This window comes from Leptopilina heterotoma, unplaced genomic scaffold (genome assembly GCF_015476425.1).
Source record: "Leptopilina heterotoma isolate Lh14 unplaced genomic scaffold, ASM1547642v1 Lhet_52, whole genome shotgun sequence".
Taxonomy (NCBI): domain Eukaryota; kingdom Metazoa; phylum Arthropoda; class Insecta; order Hymenoptera; family Figitidae; genus Leptopilina; species Leptopilina heterotoma.
Genome location: NW_025111114.1, coordinates 2,332,649 through 2,355,853, shown reverse-complemented (window position 1 = coordinate 2,355,853; position 23,205 = coordinate 2,332,649). Strand labels below are relative to the sequence as shown.

At 22.2% G+C, this 23,205-nt stretch overlaps 3 protein-coding genes across 5 annotated transcripts in view; 1 reads left to right on the top strand and 2 right to left on the bottom strand.

The window, feature by feature from the left end:
- The window catches only part of LOC122507889 (nose resistant to fluoxetine protein 6), a 40,728-nt gene extending 31,403 nt beyond the window's left edge, over window positions 1-9,325 (top strand). For all 3 annotated transcript variants that reach the window (XM_043620867.1, XM_043620865.1, XM_043620866.1), the window contains exons 6-10: window positions 964-1,523; window positions 5,996-6,301; window positions 7,008-7,182; window positions 8,128-8,270; window positions 8,914-9,325. In XM_043620867.1, coding sequence (XP_043476802.1) covers window positions 964-1,523; window positions 5,996-6,301; window positions 7,008-7,182; window positions 8,128-8,270; window positions 8,914-9,042 — 1,313 coding nt within the window. In that variant the 3' untranslated portion in view covers window positions 9,043-9,325. The remainder of the gene's footprint in view (window positions 1-963; window positions 1,524-5,995; window positions 6,302-7,007; window positions 7,183-8,127; window positions 8,271-8,913) is intronic.
- An 864-nt stretch (window positions 9,326-10,189) lies between these two features.
- Window positions 10,190-15,159, bottom strand: LOC122507895 (26S proteasome non-ATPase regulatory subunit 5). The gene is made up of 2 exons (XM_043620884.1): window positions 14,796-15,159; window positions 10,190-12,366 (listed from the first exon to the last, which is right to left on the bottom strand). The coding sequence occupies exons 1-2, from the start codon at window positions 14,975-14,977 to the stop codon at window positions 11,034-11,036; spliced, it is 1,515 nt and encodes a 504-aa protein (XP_043476819.1). The 5' UTR covers window positions 14,978-15,159; the 3' UTR covers window positions 10,190-11,033.
- A 1,052-nt stretch (window positions 15,160-16,211) lies between these two features.
- LOC122507892 (eukaryotic translation initiation factor 2A) lies at window positions 16,212-23,130 on the bottom strand. The gene is made up of 12 exons (XM_043620875.1): window positions 23,039-23,130; window positions 22,349-22,612; window positions 20,557-20,656; window positions 19,837-20,012; window positions 19,621-19,709; window positions 19,389-19,533; window positions 18,999-19,169; window positions 18,598-18,772; window positions 17,882-18,045; window positions 17,645-17,743; window positions 17,203-17,408; window positions 16,212-17,105 (listed from the first exon to the last, which is right to left on the bottom strand). The coding sequence occupies exons 1-12, from the start codon at window positions 23,079-23,081 to the stop codon at window positions 16,980-16,982; spliced, it is 1,758 nt and encodes a 585-aa protein (XP_043476810.1). The 5' UTR covers window positions 23,082-23,130; the 3' UTR covers window positions 16,212-16,979.
- Between the last annotated feature and the right edge of the window lie 75 nt (window positions 23,131-23,205).

Genomic DNA, 23,205 nt, shown 5'->3' with positions numbered 1-23,205 from the left:
TAAGATTTATATACAAAAATTCACTTTTTTATATAATTACTTTTCACGGTTTTTTTTTTAAAGTAATATTTAATAATTATTATAATATTTAATATAATTATTTAAAGCTAATTTTCGTTAACTTTTATTTTCAAATTTACATTTGAAGATTTCCCATTAAAATTTTTGAGAATTCAATTATTTTCTAAATTTCCAATTAAATTCGTCAAAATTTGAATTTAATCCTTTGAATAGGTATATCAATTATTTCCCATCCAATTTTTTTTTAAATAATTGAATTCAAAAAATTTATTAAAAAAAATATAAGAATTACTATAATTTAAAAAATATTTAACATAATTATTTAAAGCTTTTTGTTAACTTATTTATTTTCAAATTTACAATTGAAGATTTTCCATTGAAATTTTTGGAGAATTCAATTTTATTTTCAAAATTTGCAATTAAAATTCTCAAAAATTTGATTTTCAAGAATTTTAATTAAATCCTTTGAAAATAACAATTATTTTCCATTCAATTTTCGAAAATTTCAATTATTTTAAAACTTTTTTATAATTTTTCAGAAATTCTTTGAGAATTCAATTTCAATTCCAAAAATTCAATTTTTTATAATAATTGTTATAAATAAGTAAAAAAAAGTGTATTTTTTGAAAATAGAATAAATAGAATCCAAAAATCTGAGGCCTGTAAATATGAATCAACTTTAAAATTGAATCTCAAAGGACAAAAAAATTTCAAATTATCAAGATTTTGATTTATCGAATGTTTTAAGCGTGTAAATTTTTTTCTTCAAAATCTACCCGAAAATAATTTTAATTTTAATTTTAATTTTAATTTTAATTTTAATTTTAATTTTAATTTTAATTTTAATTTTAATTTTAATTTTAATTTTAATTTTAATTTTAATATTATCGAGTGACGACCAAAAATAAAATTATTAACTTCTTTTTTTCCCCTCAAAATTAGATGTTTGCGAGGAACTGCTAATATCATTCTCAGTGAGGGCGAATATGAGGACAATTTGCGATCCAAGTGTTGGTCGCGATACAATAAGTACAATTCATGGTTTGAGGGCAATTTCAATGGCGTGGGTCATATTGGGTCACACTTGTATTGTTGTCTTTAAATATTCGGACAACATGGAATATCGTCGAGTGGTCGAGAAGAATATACTCTTTCAAACAGTGACAAATGGTGCCTTTAGTGTTGACACATTTTTCTTCATGGGCGGATTGCTCGTCAGTTTTCTTTACTTCCGAACAAATGCCGAGGGACATTTAAATAAATTAACGCAAGGCACTCGAGGTTTTGTCGCGGGTTTTTTAAAATTCATTGGTTTCCTCGCCTATCGTTTCTCACGATTAACAGCGCCCTACATGTTTGTCTTGGGAGTCGTTGAAGTGACAATGAAATGGTTTCATTATAATGCCATTTTCGAAACGCCAACTGCCGATCATGAGAATTGTCCCAATTATTGGTGGAGGAATCTCTTGTATATCAATACACTGTTTCCGGTCGATCAAATGGTAAATATTTCATTTTTATTTTTATTTTAATATTTATTAACTAATTTACTACTATTTCTTATTGTCAAAAAATGTATTACCTATAATTTTAAGAAAAAATTCAATTATTTTCAAAATTTTAATTGAAATTTTTCATATGCGAATTCAATTATTTTCATAAATAATAAAATTAATCGAAAGAAAACCATTATTTCCATAAATGAGGCATTCCATGTCAAGTGATCCGGGTGGAGAAAAATTTTTCTCCAATCGTAGCAAAACTTGGGGCTTTTGTAGTACTAATAGATAGTAATTTTTCGTGAAAATATTTTTTTACCTAGTCCAATATTTTCCGAGGGGGAGGGGGTTAAATTTTTGGGTTTTTCAGTACAATGCTTATTTCGATAATTTTTTACTCTTAAACTATTAAACATAAAAATTTGGCAAGGTACATTTTGGAAAGTTTTTTCATGCTCTTTCGATTAAAACTAAGCATTTAAAAAAAAAACATTTTTTTGACCCAAAAAAATCAAAATTAAAAATAAATTTTAATTTTTTGGAAAAAAGGTCCCATTTTTTTTTTTTTTTTTTTTAAACGAAAGCTGAGGTTTTTTTCTAAAAGGACATATAAATGAAAAAGTGGGACAAGAATGTTTAAACATTGAAAAAATGAATTTTCTCGTAAACAGAGCTAAAAACCGGGTTTAGAGAGTAGAAACCTCTGTTTTTCAATGTTTAAACATTCTTGTCCCACTTTTTCATTTATATGTCCTTTTAGGAAAAAACCTCAGCTTTCGTTAAAAAAAAAAAAAAAAAAAAATGGGACCTTTTTTCCAAAAAATTAAAATTTATTTTTAATTTTGATTTTTCTGGGTCAAAAAATTTTTTTTTTTTTTAAATGCTTATTTTCAATCGAAAAAGCATGAAAAAACCTTTCCAAAATGTACCTTGCCAAATTTTTATGTTTAATAGTTTAAGAGTAAAAAATTATCGAAATAAGCATTACACCGTAAGACACCTGGATCACTTGACATGGAATGCCTCAAATATTTAAATTCTTTGCGAAAAAATTCCATTATTTCAAAAAAATTTATAAAAAACCTTCTCTAATTCAATTATTTTTAAAAAATTTTTGATAAAATTCTTCGCACGAATTCAATTATATTTTCATGAATAATTCAATTCTTCGCGAAGAATTCTATTATTTCAATACAATTTTAAAAAAAATTATCAAATTCAATTATTTTCGAAATTTTAATTAAATTTTTAATAAGAATTGAATTAAATTATTTTCATAAATATTTCAATTCTTCGCGAGGAATTCAATTATTTCAATAAAATAATTTTAAAAAAATTTCTCAAATTCAATTATTTTGAAAAATTTTGATAAAATTCTTCGCAAGAATTAAATTATTTCAAAATAATTTTTAAAAAATTTCTTAAATTCAATTATTTTCAAAATTGCAATTGTAATTTTTCAAAAAAATTCAATTATTTTCGTAAATAATCAAATTAATAGCAAGAAAACAATTATTTTCATAAATATTTCAGTTCTTCGCGAGAAACTCAATTATTTCAATACAATTTTTAAAAAATTTTCCCAATTCAATTACATTTTTAAAATTTTGATAAAATTATTCGTAAGAATTCAATTATTTCCATAAATATTTTAATTTTTCACGAGGAATTCAATTATTTCAATACAATTTTCAAAAAAAAAATTCGAATTCAATTATTTTGAAAAATTTTGACAAAATTCTTCGCAATTGAATTATTTTTAAAAAATAATTCAATTCTTCGCGAATAATTCAATTATTTCAATAAATTTTTAGAAAATTTCTCTAATTCAATTATTTTTAAAATTTTAATTGAAATTTTTCATAAGAATTTAATTATTTTCATTAATAACAAAATTAATCGCAAGAAAACAATTTTTTATTTTTATAAATATTTCAATTCTTCGTGACAAATTCAATTATTTCAATACAATTTTTAAAAATTTCCACTAATTGAATTATTTTTTTTTAATTTTGATAAAATTCTTCGCAAAAATTGAATTATTTTCATAAATAATTCAATTCTTCGCGAGGAATTCAATTATTTCAATGCAATTTTTAAAAAATTTTTTCGAATTCAATTATTTTGAAAAATTTTGATAAAATTTTTGCAAGAATTGAATAATTTTCAGACATAATTCAATTCTTTGCGAGGAATTCAATTATTTCAATACAATTTTAAAAAAAATTCTCAAATTTAATTATTTTCAAAATTTTAATTAAATTTTTCATAAGAATTCAATTATTTCCATGAATAATTCAATTCTTCGCGAGGAATTTAATTATTTTAATGCAATTTTAAAAAAATTTATAGAATTCAAAATTATTTTGAAAAATTTTAATAAAATTTTTTGCAAGAATTCAATTATTTTTTCAAAAATTTTAATAAAATTCTTTTTAACAATTCAATTATTTTCAAAAAATTTGAATTTTTAAAAATTGCATTGAGATTCTTAGGCAAGAATTCAATTATTGTCATAAATAATAAAAGTCATTGCAAAAAATCTATTATCTTCATCAATGATTCAATTCTTTCGAAGAAATTCAAATATTTTAATTTAAATATAATTTTAATAAAATTTCTCAAAATCAATTATTATTTTCAAAAACTTTAATTCAATTCTTCACAAGAATTAAATTATTTTTATAAACAACTAATAAAATTCATTGCAAGAGTTCAATTATTTTTATAAATAAATTCAATTCTTCACAAGAATTAAATTATTTTTATAAACAACTAATAAAATTCATTGCAAGAGTTCAATTATTTTTATAAATAAATTCAATTCTTCACAAGAATTAAATTATTTTTATAAATAACTAATAAAATTCATTGCAAGAGTTCAATTATTTTTATAAATAAATTCAATTCTTCACAAGAATTAAATTATTTTTATAAATAACTAATAAAATTCATTGCAAGAGTTCAATTATTTTTATAAATAAATTCAATTCTACGTAAGGTATTCAATTAGTTTCAACATAATTTTAATAAAAATTCTAGAATTTAAATATTTTTTTAATTTTTAATAAAATTCTGCCCAAAAATTCAATTATTTTCAAAAATATCGATTAAAATTATTTATAACAATTCAATTGTTGTCAATAACATTTTTATTAATTACATTTCTTAAAAGAATTTTATTACTTTTAACAAATATCATTTCAATTTTTCGAAAAAACTCAATTATTTTCAAAAAATATTAAAAATAGCAAGAGTTCAATTATTTTTAAAAATTTTAATAAAATTCAGTCCAGAAATCCAATTATTTTCCTAAAATTAAAAAAAAAATTTTCTAGACAGTTTAATTATTTTCATTATTATTAAAATTCTTCGCAGGAATTTAATGTATTTTCAATTCAATTTTGAAAAATTTTATGACATTCTTTGCAAAAATTCAATTATTTTCAAAAATTTTATAAAAGTGTTTACAATACCATTTTAATTAATTGAATTTCTCGATATAATTTAAGTATTTTCAAAAAATTTAACTTAATTCTTCTGCTGAATTCAATTATTTTCAATACAGTAATAAAAAAATTTTTCAAATTCAATTATTTAATTTAATTTTTTTTAAATTCTTTGAAAAAATCGATTATTGTCAATAGAGTTTTAATTAATTAAATTTCTCAAAAGAATTTAATTTCTTTAGAAAAAATTGAATTCAATTATTCGAAACAAATCAATTATTGTTTAAAATATTAAAAATCTTCACCGGAGTTCAATTACTTTCAAAAATTTTAATGAAATTCTGCCTAGAAATTCAATTATTTACAATACAATTTTAATAAAATTTCTTGAAAGTAGAATTCAATTATTTTTAAAAGATTTAATAAAAATCTTCACAGGTATACTATATTATTTTAAAAAACTTTTTATAAAATTTATTAAAGGATTTCAATTATTTTCAATAATAAAATTTCTCTAAATAATTTGATTATTTTCAAAAAATTTTATTAAATTTTGCTTAATAATTCAATTATTATTTTCAATATTATTTTGTTAAGATTCCTGCACTGAAAAAAATTATTTGATTCAAATAACAGATTACTTGTCTATTATCAAATAAATATTTACGTGAATCAAACAATTTTTGATTCAAATAAAAATTTTTTGATTTAAGTAAACATTTATTTTATAATAGACAAGAAATCGAAAATCGTCAAACTTTTTTTTTTATTTATTTTTAAAAATAATAATAAAATTATTTGCAAGAATTCAATTATTTTTAATACAATTTAAATAAAATTTCTGGTTATTTAATAATAATTAATTATTAATTAATAATTAATTTATATTCATTATTAATTGTTTTGTAATAAATATCCCTATAAATATACATTTTTAGGTTTTTTAATTATAAAATAATTTTAAAAAAAACCCTTTTAACAAAAAGCTAGTATTATTATTATTAATTATTACTAAATTGTCAACAGTGTATGCTTTGGAGTTGGTATGTGGCGGACGATACACAATTCTACGTAGTTGGAGCCGTGATATTAATTTTAGCAACAAATCATTTCAAAATCGCAGCATTCTCAGTGGTCACACTAATGGTGAGCTCGTGGATAACGACTGGCTACATTGCTCTTATCAATAATCACATGCCAAGTATTGACGATCCTCTCGCGTTATTCGACAAGATTTACGATAAGCCTTGGACCAGATTGGGTCCATATCTAATAGGAATGTCCGTGGGCTATTTTCTCTTCAAGACTGATTGTAAAGTCAAAATGTCTAAGGTATTGTCAAGCTCAAACATTTTTTAACTCTCTTACAATAATTAAAAATAATTGATTAATTAATAATTCAAAATTGCGTTATTATTACAATTTTTAGTCCAGTGGTAAATTAAAAATTATTAATTTTAATTATTAATAAAAAATTATTTCAATTGTTGGCTCAGTATTAAAAATTATTAATTAATTATTAAATAAATATTTATTATTACAATTTTTAGTCCACTAATATTTAAACATTTTTAATTAATTGGACAATAAGTAAAAATTATTAATTAATTATTATTATTACAATTTTTAGCCCAGTAACAATTAAATATTATTAATTATAATTATTAATAAAAAATTATTTCAATTGTTGGCTCAGCAATAATTAAAAATAATTAATTAATTATTAAATAAAAAATTATTATTACAATTTTGAACCCAGTATTAATTAAACATTTTTAATTAATTGAACAATAAGTAAAAATTATTAATTAATTATTATTACAATTTTTAGCCAAATAATAATTAAATATTTTTAATTAATTGAACAAATATAGGTAAAAATGACTAATTAATATTAGACAATAAATAAAAAAATATTTATTAATTAGTCCATAATTAAAAATGATTAATTAATTAATAATTAATTTCAATTTATTGAATCAGTTATTTTCCACTGGAGGGAAAGAAATTTTGTAAAAATTATTTTTTTAAATTTCAGATAACAGTTGTACTTGGATGGACACTGTCTACAATGTGCCTTCTAAGTCTTTTGTACGGTTTATATGAAGCCGAAATTTCCCCAATAACAGCGGCAGCTTATTCATCATTGAGTCACAGTGCCTGGGCACTTGGTTTAGCATGGATAGTAATCGCCTGTAGTACAGGATATGGAGGTAAATTTTTGTTGATTTTAAAAATTATCATATTTCAAACATGCGAAAGCGGGTCAAATTGAAAATAATTTCTTCTCACTTTATATATAGTGTATTATATACAGCAAAAAAAAAAAAAAAAAAAAAAAATTGAATCAAATGAATTATTCAATAGTGAATTAAATAAATAAATAATAAAATTGCTAAATGTTATTTAGAGTCGTTATAAACTTATAGAGTCATAAAAGAAACAAGTTTGACTCAAAAGTTCAGAATTAGAAAGTTTCGATTCACCTTTAAAAGTCGAGTTATTTTCGCAAATAAAAAAACAAAATATTACAATATTGATGAAAAATTATATGCATTTTTAGAATTATTGTCTTTTGTCTTTTTTTTGCTTTTTATAGAATAAAATTACAATATTGTAATATTTTTTTCGGTAAATTTTTTTTTCTTTCCTATTTTGTGAAGATTTGTTTAAATAGGAAATTAATTTAGACGAAGTAATTGTGATTAACACTTGTGATATACAAATTGAATTGTTTAAAATTAAAGTAAAAATATTTTCAAGTTAACACGAATGCCGTGTGACTTTCACTCGAGAAAATTTATGTAACTTTGCATAAAGAGAAAAGGAGGATTGTTAAAGGCACTTCCAAATCTTTAGAAAGTTTCTCTTTAGATAAAATTCACTAATAACGCTGCTTTTTTTACAAAAAAAAAAAGAAATTAGTTTATGTTAAAAAGAATTTATTTATTTGTTTATTTATTCATTTAATTATTTATTTTTGTTATTTATATATTTATTTATTTACTCATTTATTTATCTATTTATTAATTTACTCATTCATTTATTTATTTGTTTATTCATTAATTTACTTATTTATTCATTTATTTTTTTATTTATCTAGTTATTTATTTATTTATTTATTTACTCATTTATTTATTTATTTATTTATTTCTCAGGTTACGTGGACGTAATTTTATCAGCGCCTATACTTTATCCCTTCAGTAGGGTAACATATTGTGCATATTTAATTCATCCAATTGTGATTCGACTCACAGCAATGCACGTGGACTCTCCATTCCATCTTGGAAAAAATTCAATGGTAATTAATTATTATTATTGTTTTCTATTTTATTTAAAGAAAAAAAAATTCAAATTCAAAATAAGAATTGAAAAAATACCAATAAATAACAAATACAGTCGGTGAAGTTCTCAATATTTAAAATCAACAATTTATTAAAGGGAAAAATATACTTTCCACGAGCAAAACAATAAATTTTTTCTGTTCACAAATTTTTCTTCTCGAAATATAATTGGCAAGAAAAATTTATTTCGAAGAGAAAAAAATATTTTTGTAAGCAAATTTACAAATTTGCTAATTTTCTCTTCGAATTTGTTGATTATAAATCTGAACTTCATCAATTTAAGTTGAATATTTTTTTTTTTTTTTGAAAAAGAAAATTAGGAATAAAATTAATTCAAAATTAAATTAGAAAAGAAAAAGAAAATTATTAATAAAATTGATTCTAATTAAATTAAAAAAGAAAAAGAAAATTATGAATAAAATTTCTAATTAAATTAAAAAAGAAAAAGAAAATAATGAATAAAATTGATTTGAATTAAATTAAAAAAGAAGAAGAAAATTAGGACTAAAATTAATTCTAATTTTCTTTTTCCCAAAAGAAAAAATTTAGAAATACATTTAATTCGAAAAAAACGATTGAATTGACTGCTTCTTTTTTCAGATGGTTATGTTTTTCGGACAACTCGTTACGTCATACATTATATCATTTATTGTATCGCTTTCATTCGAAGCGCCGGTAGTCAGTATGCTAAAAATTTTATCACCCAAAAAACGAAAGCGAATTCAATAAGCAGAATATTTTTGTTTCCATAAGACATTCATTTCATTTGTTGTATAGTTCATTCTCATGTTTTTTTTTAATTTTCATCATCTACTTTAATGGTCAGTTTTTTTTTTTTTATCAACTACGTATTTTGTACAAGGTGGTCTCAATTGTACCAGCACAGAGCTGGCGATTAACAATTAATAATAATTTTAAAGAAAAAATTAATTAAATTCAAGTTTTTAAATTACAAAATTAATTAATTAGATTAAATATTAATTAATTAAATTAAAAATTACAGACATCACAGTACTTTTTTTCCTCAAAAAATGTGAAATGAGGAATTTTTTCTTCAAAAAGGGGCCAAAAATTTATTTGTTTGTACATCTTGCATATATAATTCAAATTTTTTATCAAATAAAATTTAATCAAATTTTCGAAAATAATTGAATTTCGAAAAAGAATTTTATTATTTATAAAGAGAATTGAAATTTTGACGTAAATTTCTTTAAATTTTTTAATATAATAATTGAATTTCTACGAAGAATTTTATTACTGTTAAAAATAATTGAATTTTTGCAATCATTTGAAACTTCTCCAAAATTCAAATTTTTTTTTAGTATTTTTAACTAAAATTCCTCGTAAATTTCTTTATTTTTAATAATTAATTAAATATATATACATTAAAAAATTTAACTAATTTCAGAATAATTTAAATTTTGAAAATTTTTGCAAAAATTTAAGTTCTTTAGAATTTCTAATAAAATTCATTAAAAATTGAAATTTTATAAAATTTGAAATTAAAATGTTTTGAAGTTCATCTATTTATGAAAATTTTAAACGAAACTATTTTAAAAACCAATTAATTTTGAAATGTATAAATAAAATTATTCATTAAATAATTTCGAAGTTATAATTTTATGATAGTTTTTCAAGAATTAAGTTATTTAAAAAGAAATTATTGTCAGAAGTGGAGAAAAATTGAAGGTTTTGTACTAGAATTTTTGTTTTTTCTAGAAAAAAAAAATTAATAATAATATTTTAATTATTTGAATGTTAATTATTTTTCTAAAGGTCTGCATTCTGTTGAATAAATTTTATGATTACACTTCGAAAAAGATTTCAAAAAAAAAGAAAAACTTGTTTATTTTTGATTGGAAAAAGGTGAAAAAGGGAAGAAATCAGCAAAAAAGGAAAAAAGGTGACAAATCGTCAAAAAAAAGGTGATAAAATTGAAATAAGGGGACAAAAGGGGACCAACTGTGATGCCTGATAATTAATTTAAAAAATTGTTTCATTAAGGAAACATTAAACAATTCTCACGATATTCTTACGCCTATGCTTAGTTCGAACGTAAGAAAAAATAATTATTCACAAAAAGATTCTTTTTATTCGGAATTGCTGCAAAATTTTATCAAAATGTAAATTGTACCGAGTTCACCCTGTATATACAAACATATTGTAATTATCAATCAAGACTTTGTAAAGTGATTGTTTAGGTAAAAAAAAAAATACTATTTCTTAATATTCACCAAACAGTGGAGAGAAAAAAAAGCTCAATTTTTTTTTATTCCACGCTGTAGTTAATAAGTTATAACGACTCAATTATATCAAATATTGCAAATAAGTCACAACGAAAGTTTCGAATTTCGTGTATTTATTTATAAGCTTTGTCTGTAGAAAAATTCTTTTTTCAATTTTATATATACTGTATTAGATTTAAGAAAAATAAATTATTTCTCTTATAGTAATCGTAATTTGTATTAAATTTCGTACAAATATTAAATTCAATTAACAATGAATGGAACTTTTCAAAGTTCATTTTCTCTTTTTTTTCGCTTTCAACGCTTTTACAATATAAAAACTATTTATATTTCTTTGAAAAAAAAATTTTATTCGTAAAATATTGAAAAATATTTTATTTATATTTTTATATTTTTTTTTATTTTTTTAAAATATTTTTTTTATATTTTATTTATTCTTCTATAAGGAAATTTTAATTTTTTGACAAAAGAAAATTATGAAGCGCCTTCAATAGCAACTTCCGTGTAAGTTTCAACGTAGAACGGACCATTATTAACGTAATGATTAAATTTTTGCATAGTATTTGCATCGAAAATATTGTCAACAGATTTCGAGAGATTTTTAACAATTTCAAATTTAGCCTCCTTACACTCCTTGAAACTCTCAATATTTCTATCGAGTAAAAATTCGACTAAGCCCGGATGTGACGCAATATATTCCTGACCCCAAACTTGTGACGCGACAACGCTGAGAATTTGCAAACTCGCTTGTCGTATATCGGCGAATGGTTGCTTACAAAGTTCAGTCAGCAATTTCAATGGTTCCTCATCGAGTGAATCGAACCACGATTTCGTCAATGAACATATTCTATTGTCCTGCTCCGATTTCTTCACCGACAAAATAATCTCGAGATTATTTAACGCACGTAATCTAAAGTACGTGGGCATTTTTTTAATTATTTCCGCAATTTTTTTCAAAGCCCTCGTCATACTATCGCCAAGATCTTGTAATGCGTATTTACCCTCAATTGTCGTTGAAATATGTCCCAGAGTATCGAGTGCAGCTGCTAAAATACTCTCGTCGCCATTTTCAATAACATCGAAAAGTGCAGTGATAACAATTGGATATTTCGAGAATATTTCATTGGGACGAAAACGTGAGACATGACCGAAAAATTTCATTAGACCAGGAATGAATAAATTTGAAAGTGGCGTTTCATTGGAGTGCGCTATTTTTGAAGCGAGTTTCGCGAGGATTTCCTGCTCCTCGAGAAATTTGAGACCATCTTCATTTAATGCTAAATCAGTCATTGCCTCCAGGGCATTGAGTTGAATGAGTTCGTCGTCATTGTCCAGGACTCTTATTAAACTTTGAAGGAAACCCGATTGTATTGATGCTTCGAGGCCAATTTTCGATTTCTTCGCAATATCGACGACAATCTCGTAAACTCGAAATGTGATGATATCATTTTTTGTCAAAAGTTTTGCAATTGTTCGCAGGAGAATGTTGGAATAGAGAACTTTCAAACCATCGGCAGTTTCACCAATTTTTTTCAATATTGTCATCGCATTTTGTGCCACTGATAAATCATCGTCGGCAACTTTCTCCGTTACGGCAACGAGTAATTCATTATCGACGAGTAATTGTTGTAATGCTGAAGAATTAGAAGCGGTTCGTAATAATTCGTCGAGAATAAGATTTTTCACCGAGCCATTCGAGTGCGACATCAATTGAAACATCTCTCTTCGATAGCGTTGATGAACACTGCCAATATCCAGTTTTGTTATTATTATTTTTAAAACCTCGCACAGCATCTCGAGAAATTCTCTAAAAATGTGAGAAATCAAATTGATTTTCGAATAAAAAATCTTTTTTCGGTGTCGAATTGTATAAAGTGAGTATTTTTTTCTTCAAAAATTAAACTAAAATATATATTTATAAGAGACAGGAAATAATAAATTTTCCAAAGGGTAAAAATGTGTAAAAAGGAGTTAAAATAGTCTAAAGTACATGTTTTAGTTAAAAACACTAAAACAAATTGAATTTTGAAGCAAATACAAATTATCGCAGAAATTCAAATATTTTTAAAAGTAGTAAAATTCTTCTCAAAAATTCAATTATTTTCAAAAATTTCAATAAAATTCTTGGTAAAATTTTAATTGTTTTAAAAAACTTTCCTTAGTTTAATGATTTTTAATATCTACTACTTCAATAAAAATTCCCAAAAGAATTCAATTAGTTAAAAAATATTTTAATAAAATTCTACGCAAACATTTAATTATTTTCATAAATAATAAAAATTTCCCAGGAATTCAATTATTTTCATAAAAAATGAAACTCATTGCAGAATTTCAATTATTTTTAATAATTATTTTTAATCGAATTCCTCGAAAAATGTCATTATTCTTCAAAATTTTAATAAAATTTTTGGCAGAATTTCAATTATTTTTAATACAATTTTAATCGAATTCCTCGAAAAATGTAATTATTCTTCAAAATTTTAATAAAATTCTTGGCAGAATTTCAATTATTTTTAATACAATTTTAATCGAATTCCTCGAAAAATGTAATTATTCTTCAAAACTTTATTAAATTTTTTCAAAAAATTAAATCATTTTGAAAAATTTTAATGAAATTCTTTGTATGAATTTAATTTCTTTCAAAATAATTTTAATAAATTTTGTCAAAATTCAATTATTTTCAATTTCTACTATTTCAATAAAATTTCACAAAAAAATTCAATTATTTAAAAAGAAGAAATTTTAATAAAATTCGTCTCAAGAATTCAATTATTTTCAAAAGTAATATAATTCTTCGCAGAAATTCAATTATATTCAAAACTTTACAAAAATTCTTGACAAAATTTCAATTATGTTTATGAATTATAAAATTTTTCTCCAAAATTCAATTATTTTCAAAAATTGTATAAAATTTGTCAAAAGAATTCAATTATTTCAAAAATTTTTGATTAAATTCTTTATGAAAATTTAATTTTAAGAAATATTCAATTGTTTAATAAAATATTTATTTTTGTAGTTAAATAATTGAATTTCGTAGAATTTTCTAATAAATATAGATTTAAAAATTAATTTCAGATAAAAATTTAGATTATAATTGAATATTGAAAGCATTATAGTGTAAATTTTTAGAAATAATTGAATTTTCAAATGGTTTCAAATTAAAATCTTTGAAAATTTGAACTTTTCATACTTTTAATTAAGAATTTTGCAGAATTAATATTTTTCAAAACGTTTAATGGAATTTTTTTTAATTATTTCAAGTTTTTAATTTATAATATATTTAATTGAAGAATGTCAGAATAATCGCAATTTCGGAAAATTATATTGTAAAAAAAGGATTTGAAAATTCTGAAAGAAGTTTTTCAAAACTTATTTTTAAAAAATTGAATTAAAGACATTAAAGAAGAATTTTAGTTGAAAATTCTAGAAATGAATTATCGAAATAATGAAAATAATTTTTGAAGAAATTACAGTAACAAAGTAGCAAGATTTAATTATTATAAAACATGAAAAAAGCGATCACTCCGAGTCGAAGAATCGGAGTGATTGATATTTTCATGTTTTATAATAATATTCTTATATGTTATTGAATTTTAAATTTTTGAAAATCTTAATTTCTATGAAAAAATAATAATGATTAAATATTTATTTAAAAATAAAGTTCTTAAGAGTCAGGGAAAAAGTCAAACTTTTGTCTGGAAATCAGGGAGTTATTTAATTTTGTAAAATATAAATGTATTTTAAAAACGTGGAAAAATTTCGTGACTACCCTGAACGTAAAATTTGTCTTTAAAATCCATAACAATCGTAAATTTCTTTTACGTGTAATCAGTGTAATTTACAAGCAAATTGAAGCTCTCATCGTTGATCAACGAAAAAGAAATTGTTCATTAAGTAACTAAATTAATTAAAGATTACGCAGCAAGACTGCCACAAAAATATTTAGAAAAAAAAGATTCATGTTTATTTTGATAATAATTATTGTACAATTAAATATTAAATTAAAAATAATACTTGAATGCATTAAATAAACGAATGTTATTCGTTGATCAACGTTGTGGACTTCAACTTCGTTTTACAACTGTCGCCAGTGCATTTAAATAATATTTTACACATTTAGCAAAAATATTTGTCAAAAACATTGAAATAGATATAATTTTCAAAAAAAATTTCTTAAAAATATAAGAAACAAAAAATAGTAAACAGAGTAAACAATAAATCAGCAAAGTCATGTACCTGTCCTGAAAGGTTAACTGAGAGAAAACTTTCCCAAGATCCAAATTTCGTGAAACAGATTCCAAATCATTGTTGGTTAATCCCAGTAACTTTATTTTTATTTCAGCCAATAATTCCTTTTTCTCCTCCACATTGTTTAATTTAATTAAACAATTTATTTTCGCAACGAACCAGTCTGTCATGATGATGACTATCAAAACATAACCTCACTTTTTGCGGAACACTGTCACCACTGTCGCTTTTGCCGAAAAAGCAATTATTACCCGAATTACACAAGAACTTGACGGTTTAAGATAAAAATAACACAAATAAATTTAAAAAACTATTTTTCACACTATTTTCACTGTTAACAATGTTAATACTATTAATATTTTATGATAAAAAGAATCAAAACTCCGCTTTAAATTAAAGTCGAAACTGAAACTTACTACTCAGTACTGCCAACATGGAAGCGAAAAAAAGGCGGCAAAATAGTTTTTGCGCCAATTTTTGAAAATAAAACCGCAGGAACAACTTTTGGAAACAGAAAAAAAAGTTTTATATTATAAAGAATAATAAATTACTAATAAACTAATAATTATTTATTATATATTAATAATGAACGTATTTATTATTTAAGAAATAAATAGTTTGTTGTTTAAATAATTTATTTTATTATCAATTTTTTTCTAATTACAATATAATTTAATTGAAATGAAAAACGAAAAAAGAAATAGAAGAAATAAAAGTAAATTGATGAAGATTAATAAATTACTAAACTAATAATTATTTTGTAATACTAAACGTTATTATTATTATTCAAGTAAATAGACAATACTTCGTTGTTTAAATTATTTATTTATTTATTTACGTAGTAAATTATTATTTATTAATAATAAACGTAATTATTATTTAAGAAAATAATAATTTGTTGTTCAAATAATTTATTTTATTATAAATTTTTTTCTAATTAATCTAATTTAATTAAAACAAAAAACGAAATAAGAAATAGAAGTAAATTGATGAAAATTAATAAATTATTAAACTAATAATTATTTTTTAATAATAAACATAATTATTATAATAATTCAAGTAAATAGACAATAATTCGTTGTTCAAATAATTTATTCCATCAAATTTTTATTAACTGTACACAATGTAATTTAATTAAAACAAAAAACAGAAAAAAAATGTTACAATAGTTAGTAATTCAACAAAAATTAGAATTTTCCTGTTATTGAAGAAATTCAACAATATTTCTGTTGAATAGACTTTGAAATTTTCTTTCTTTTATACATAACATGTAACGAAAAAATACAAAGGAGCATTTAAAAAATTTTTTAATTCGAAGTAACATGAAGTTTAATAGATGAAGAAGACGATGATTAAAAGACAAAAGTGATTAAAAGAAAAATAAAAGGCAATTAACAGGCAGTATTTACAACTTCCCAAGACTCGTTTATTTATAGAAAACTGATTCTCAACATAAAAGAAAAATTGTGAGAAAAGAAAAAAATACTTTTAGAAAATTTACTTTCAGTTTTTTTTCTCTTTTTGTAAATAAAATTGAAAATGTGGAAATATTAAAAAGATCAAAATTATATTTAAAAAGTTCAATTAAATTGAAGTTCGTTTTTTTTATCAAGTGCGTTTAAAATAAAACCTTGCTGCGCAATATCTCTTTTGTATATACATGCTTTCTTTCTTTTTTTTTACTTAGAGCACCGGGTCGAATCTAAAAAATCAAATATTTTTAAGGATATTTTCTGTAAATTGGATTTTAATTATTACAAAGAAGAAACAAAATTTCCCTTTTCTTTCAACTTGGAGAAAAAATAGATTCGAATACTATAGGAGTAGAAAAAGTTAATTTTATATATAGGCATTGATTCTTTTTCTCAGATTTAGATGAAAAATATTTTTTAAAAAGAAAAAATTCATCACCAAAAGAAATGAAGATTGGCAAAATTGCAAATTTCAAAAAATATCATATTTACAATCTTTATATCATCAAAAAAAAATCCCTGGTGTTAATGAATTTATTTCGAACATTTCTTTCCTCTTGTAAAATCGTTTTCGATTTTTGGTTTTTATTGAAAATTCACGAAAGAAATGTTTTTACTCTCTCTCTTCTTTTTGTTTCTGTGTTCATATATATAGAGAAAGATTTACTGAGTCACAAAATCTTTGAATATATTTAAATTATCACAAAGACAAGTCTTGTAATTCTTTTAATAGTTCCGCTTCTTTTTTTATCTTATCCAATTGATTCATTTCCAATTGCTTTCCTGACGATTGCTGTTCCTTTAGTTTTGTTATTTGGTCTAATTTCTGCAGAAGGGGAAATAAAAATTAATTTTTAGAGAATTAGATTTTCAAATTTGAAATAAAATTAATTTGGAATTTCGGAGGTTTTTTATGTACTTACACTTTTAATTTTCTTTATTTTTTTATTTTTCTCTGCGTCATCTGTTAAGTCAGGGTCTTTAGTAGAAGATTGATTTTTTGGCACACTGTTTGCTTTTGAAGCGTTGTCATCGTCCACTAATTTCGATACCAGCGCTTCTTGTTCTTTTTTCGCTTTTTTAGCTTCGCGTTTCTTTTTTGCCTTTAGATACGCTTTGGAAGCATTTCCTAATTGGAAAAGAGATTCATTATTTTTAATTTATTGACAGTTTCTCAACAAATTTCTTTATAAATTAAAATAAATAAAAATAAATTAAAATAAATTAAAAATAATAATTATGAAAAGTAAATTAAATGTAAGATTAATATAAATATAAACAGATGAATATAAATGTTAATAATTAATAAATTATTGCATAAAAAAATTATCACACAAAAAAAATAGAGAATATTGAAAAATTTACCGGTTCCTGACTTTGACGGAGTGTCGTCATCATCGTCGTGGAGATTGAAAGTAATTGTATGTCCTCTTGCAGAAGGTGGTCTGTACGCTTGTTTCGATGCTAAAAAAAGAAGGGAAAAATTCATCAAATTTTCTAATTTATAGACTTTTAAAAATATAGAACTAAAATTATAGAATAAATATCTAGAAATAAAATTGTAGAATTTTAAAAATATATTTTTCACTATTTATTACTCACCCTGAGGTTGACTTGGAGCAATACCTTCGACAGCTTTGTAACAAATTGGCTTCTCTGGAAATACGGAAGACGGATAATTTTGCCAAACAACTTCCCATAATTCATCCTGTTTGTTCCAAAATCGTTCGTATAATAATGTTCCCGTGTAGTGCCAAATTTTGTACCTATAATCAAAAATATTATTAATAAATATTCAATAAACAAATGTCAGGCCTCGCACTCAATAATTAATTTTAAGAAAGTAGTAAAAAGTAGCTTTAATTTTCATCAAAAAATTTACATTTTTTTCTCATACTGCTAATAACTTGAATTCTAAATTTTTTACAAAATTCAATAATTTTCTAAATTTTAATTCTAAATTCTACAGAAATTACAATACCTATTTTAAATGATTACTGTGTAAAATCTTTTTGAAATTTAACAATATTATCTAAAATTTACAACTGTAATTCTTCCAAAATTCAATAATTTTTTTATTGAAATTCTAAAAGAAAAAGAAAAAAAGTAGCTTTTAGTGTCACAAATCTAAAAAAAAATATTCAAATAGTAGCAAATCGTAAAAAAAGTAGTAAATAGTTTGTTTTAGTAGAAAAGTGTAAAGCCTGAAATATTTAAAAAATAATAAAATTCACCAAGTAAAGGAATTAAATAATTTTTAATTTTTAAATTCATGAACAAAAAGAATTTTTTTAATTTTAAATTAAATATTTTTATACCCATTGCCTACTCGAAGTCTTGGCGCTGTTGTTGCAGTCATAAAATTTTCCCCATTTGGCGACCACTGAAGTAAAGTTGTATCAGGTGCATCGGTACTGGCAATCAATTTTCGATTATTCATGTCCCACACTTCAATGCCACCTTGCAAATTTCCAAAACCGCTCAACAATAACAGTGCACTGTGGTTAAGAACAATATTTTTCCATTTCTACTTAAAATTCGATAATTAAATAATAATAATAATAATTAAATTTAATTAAGTAATAAATTAATACTAATAAAAAAATAAATATTTCCAATTAAACATAAAATGAATAAATTAAAACAAAAATATTTGAAATAATAGAAATTCAATGAAATTGTAAATAATAAAATTCTAATTCGTTCAGAAAAAGGATATTGTTCCCCTGTGGATTGTAATAAATGCTATTGCGATGTTTCACGCCAAATTCGAAAACCGATTCACACTTTATATTGAAGAGCGTCGCTTTCGATGGCATAAAACCATAAATCACGCAGAATTCGGAATTTTTTGGCGACCATTCCACGGCATGTATTGGTCCCTCCTTGCCTATTTGAAAAATTATTAAATTCATTATCAAAGTAAAATAATAATTTTTAAGAAGAGTTTAAAAATAATTCCCTTGGAATTAAATTAAAATTAAATAATTTTAAAGAAGAGATTAAGAATAATTCCTTATAATTAAATTAAAATAAAATAAATTTAAAGAATTTAAAAACAATTCTTAATAATGAATAAATTAAAAATAATTTAAAAAGAAAAACTCACCCAAACTGACTAAAGCCGTTTCGCCTTTTGTATCCAAATAATGAAGAGTTTGTTTTCCATAATAAGAAGTTTTATCAACTTCCGTACTTGCCATTAATAAAACACTTGTTCCCTTTTGATTCCAATAAATATCGACTCTATCTGACTGAAATTTCAAAAAATATGTAATTAATTTAAAAAAAAGATAATTATATGAAAACTCTTGAAAATTAAGTTCAAATAAATAAATTACCTGGAAAAAACTCTTCCTCGCTACTGTTTGTGTTGATTCGAATTTCGGATACTGAAAAAGTTGACCCATTGACGCTTGACCGGGTTTTCCTTTTAAGAAAAAGAAAAAATGATTTAATTTTTAAAGTTTAAACAGAATTTTTAATTTTAACAATTAATTTTTATAAATAATTATTTGATTTTTTTAATTTGTTGAGTAAAGAATAAAAAAATTCACCTGGCGTGTAGCAGAGTACATGATAAGGAGCCGATCCTGGTGCTATACTAAATTTACCGATTTTCGATAAATTTATTCTGTGTACAATTTTTTCAAAATTCACATCCTCATACAAAAGAACGTCATTATTAACTAGCATTCCAAAGATTTTCTCATCACTCGACCATTGTGGTTCCCTGAAAAAAATAGTTCGTTTACAAAGTGGTCACAAGTTTCAGATTATCAATTTCTCTGACTCTGACATTAAAATTATTTTCCCTGACAAAATTCTTTTAATAAAAGAAAAATAAAAGAATTTTTGTGTATAATTAAAAAAAAAACTAATTAATTTCTTGAGGAATTTCAATTAAAAATTTTGAACATGATTTTTTTCCTCCAAAGTGTTAAAATTAATTCTAAAATGTTATTATTTTTTTTTAAGTATTTGAATTTTCAAAGATATATAATTAAAAATACTAAAAATATTAAATTTTAAAAAATTAGAAGCTAATTCTCATTAATTTTCATTTTTTAATTTATTTTGAAGATTTTTCATTGAAATGTTTGATAATTCAATAAATATTTTCAAAATTTTGAATTAAAACTCTTTAAAAGTTGATTTTCAAAAATTTAAAAAATTTAATGATTTTCAAAATTAAAAATTAAAAATTGATTCAGTAATAATTTTTAAAAGAATTGTTCATAGAAAATTCGTTCATGTAAAATTGAAAATTATTCTACCAGTCAATTTGTTTTCTCTGAACGAAACTTCTCACTAAATCTCCATTTTCCGAGTTCCAAATATGAAGATTAGGAGATCCTTGAGGATTCGTTGGCGTGGCTAAAATATGAAAAGAAAAATTAGAAGAAATAACAAAAGAAAATAGATTTAATTAAAAATAAACTTAATGATAAATAATATTATTAATTTTAATAATAATAAAGTACATATTCCAATAATCCGTTCGCAGGTTGAAGTTAGTTGTAGTTTGCTTTTTTGTTTCTAAACTTTTTTGTAATTTTTCTTTTCAAATATTTTTAATTTTAAAATTAATGTATTGAAAATCATCGAATTATTGCAAAGAATTATATCAAAAAATTTGATAATAGAATTCCTTCAAAGAATTTTATTATTTAGGAAAATAACTGAATTCTCGTGAAGAATTTCTTTGAATTTTTTTTAAACTAATGGAGTTTCTTTAATAATTTTAATTGAAAATTTTGAAAGCAATTGGATTTTATGAAGAAGAATTTTATTAAAAGTGAATTGAAAATAATTGAATTCTTGCGAAGAATTTTACTATTTATAAAAATAATTGAATTGTTCCGAAGAGTTTATTAAAATTTTAGAAAATAAATGAATTTTATGTTAATATTTGAAAATTTAAATACTTTCGAGGAATTCTATTAAAATTGTTTTGAAAAGAATTTAATTTCTGCAAAGGATTTTACTATTTATAAAAATAATTGAATTATTGCGTAGAATTTTACGATTTATAAAAATGATGCAAATGTTTCGAAGAATTTATAAAAATTTTAAGAAATAATTAAATTGTTATGAAGAATTTTATAGAAATATTTAAAAATAATAAAATTTTTTATGGAAATTCAATTAAAATTGTTTCTAAAATAATGGAATTTCTTTAAAGTATTCTATTAAAATTAAGTATATTCAAAATAATTGAATTAATTACAAGAATTTTATTATTTTTTGAAAATAATTGAATTTTTTTTACGAATATATTTAAAAATTGCATTGAAAGTAATTTAATTTTTATATAGAATTTCTTAAAAATATTTTGAGAATAATTGAATTATTTTTAGAGAATTTTAAATTCTTGTTGAAATTAAATTTTATGAAAATTTTTGAAAATAATTGAATTCCTGCAAAGAATTTTACTATATTTATAAAATTAATTGAACTCTTGCGAAGAATTTTCCTATTTATAAAAATAATTGAATTTTTTCAAAGAATTTATTAAAATTTTAGAAAAAATTGAATTTTTTCGAAATATGTTAAAAATTTTTAAAAAAATTGAATTCTTCCGAGGAATTTAATTAAAATTGTTTGGAAAATAAATGAATTTTTGTAAAGATTTTACTATTTAAAAAAATAATTGAAATTTATGGAAATATTTGAAAATATTTGAATTCTGCAGAGAAATTTAATTAAAATTGTTTGGAAAATAATTGAATTTTTGTAAAGATTTTACTATTTAAAAAAATAATTGAATTGTTTAGAAGGATTTATTAAAATTTTAGAAAATAATTTAATTGTTTCGTGAAATTTTATTAAAATTTTTGAAAATATGAACAGTAATAATTAATTTTGTACTTAATAAGTGAATTCTTTAAATTTTGATTATGAAATTATTTAGCAAAATTTATATTTTAAAGTATAAATGATAATGATAAATAGTACCAATAAAAATGAATTAATAAGAAAAAAATTAATATAGTAAATAAAATAAATAGCAAAATAAATATAAAACAAGATTCAAAATTACAAAGACGATAATAATAAATAAAATACCAATAAACGGCTCCCATGTCATAATATAATTTCCCTGCGGTGAAAATTGTATACTGCTAACTTTAGGCCTTGGGATTTTGGCAATGACCTTCCATGTCTCACAGAGAGTAATTTGTACGTGAATTCCATTTGTCCAGGCAAAATAACGGCCATCCGGGCTGAATAGCATCGTTTTACATGCCTTGCTGTCATCTCGAGAGAATGCAGTCTCTGTCATGTAAGACGGTGGGCCTTGTCCTAAGGTAAGGCCGTTGGAACCACGCACTATTTTTTTGTTTGTTTTGAATTAAAAACAAATTCATTATAAAAATTAAAACACGTCAATAATTGGATTTTTGTTTTTGAAAAAAAATCCCATACTGCGCGATCACGAAAATGTTAATTTAATCGATAAATGACGATGAAGAATATTCTCCATACATAATTATAATAATTAATTCACTACTGTAGATAGAAAATTTACAAACAAAATACATAATATTTTGAAAAACGTAATACTTTTTCTCGATATTTCTTGAATATGACTGAACTCCAGAAGTGTCTAGTGGGCACCACATTGTGTGAATAATTATCAATAAACACTTGTCAAGCGAGCGAAAAATTTATTTCACTTGAAAGAATTATTTGACGTGGTAATAAAATCAATTTTGCACTATTTTTAATTAAAAAAAAACATTTAAAAAGACTTACCAGCCAAACAAGGGATGGTCATCGCCATTTTGCCTGTTACCATGTGGTAACTCTTAACCTTTCGAGTTTCGAGTGCAATCGATATATTTCGATATTTTCGGGTTAGAAAAGAAAAAGATAAATAAATAAAAAAAAGTCAAGAAGTATATAGTTTCGATTTCGATTAA

Bases quoted from the DNA above. Each gene is read 5' to 3' on its own strand.
- LOC122507895 (XM_043620884.1), bottom strand. From the start codon at position 14,977: ATGACAGACTGGTTCGTTGCGAAAATAAATTGTTTAATTAAATTAAAC. The intron at 12,367-14,795 runs GTACATGACTTT...TCACATTTTTAG, and splicing joins CAGTTAACCTTTCAGGACAG to AGAATTTCTCGAGATGCTGT.
- LOC122507892 (XM_043620875.1), bottom strand. From the start codon at position 23,081: ATGGTAACAGGCAAAATGGCGATGACCATCCCTTGTTTGGCTG. The intron at 19,710-19,836 runs GTGAATTTTTTT...TTTTCTTAAAAG, and splicing joins TGTACTCTGCTACACGCCAG to GAAAACCCGGTCAAGCGTCA. The intron at 17,744-17,881 runs GTGAGTAATAAA...TTCTTTTTTTAG, and splicing joins TGCTCCAAGTCAACCTCAGG to CATCGAAACAAGCGTACAGA.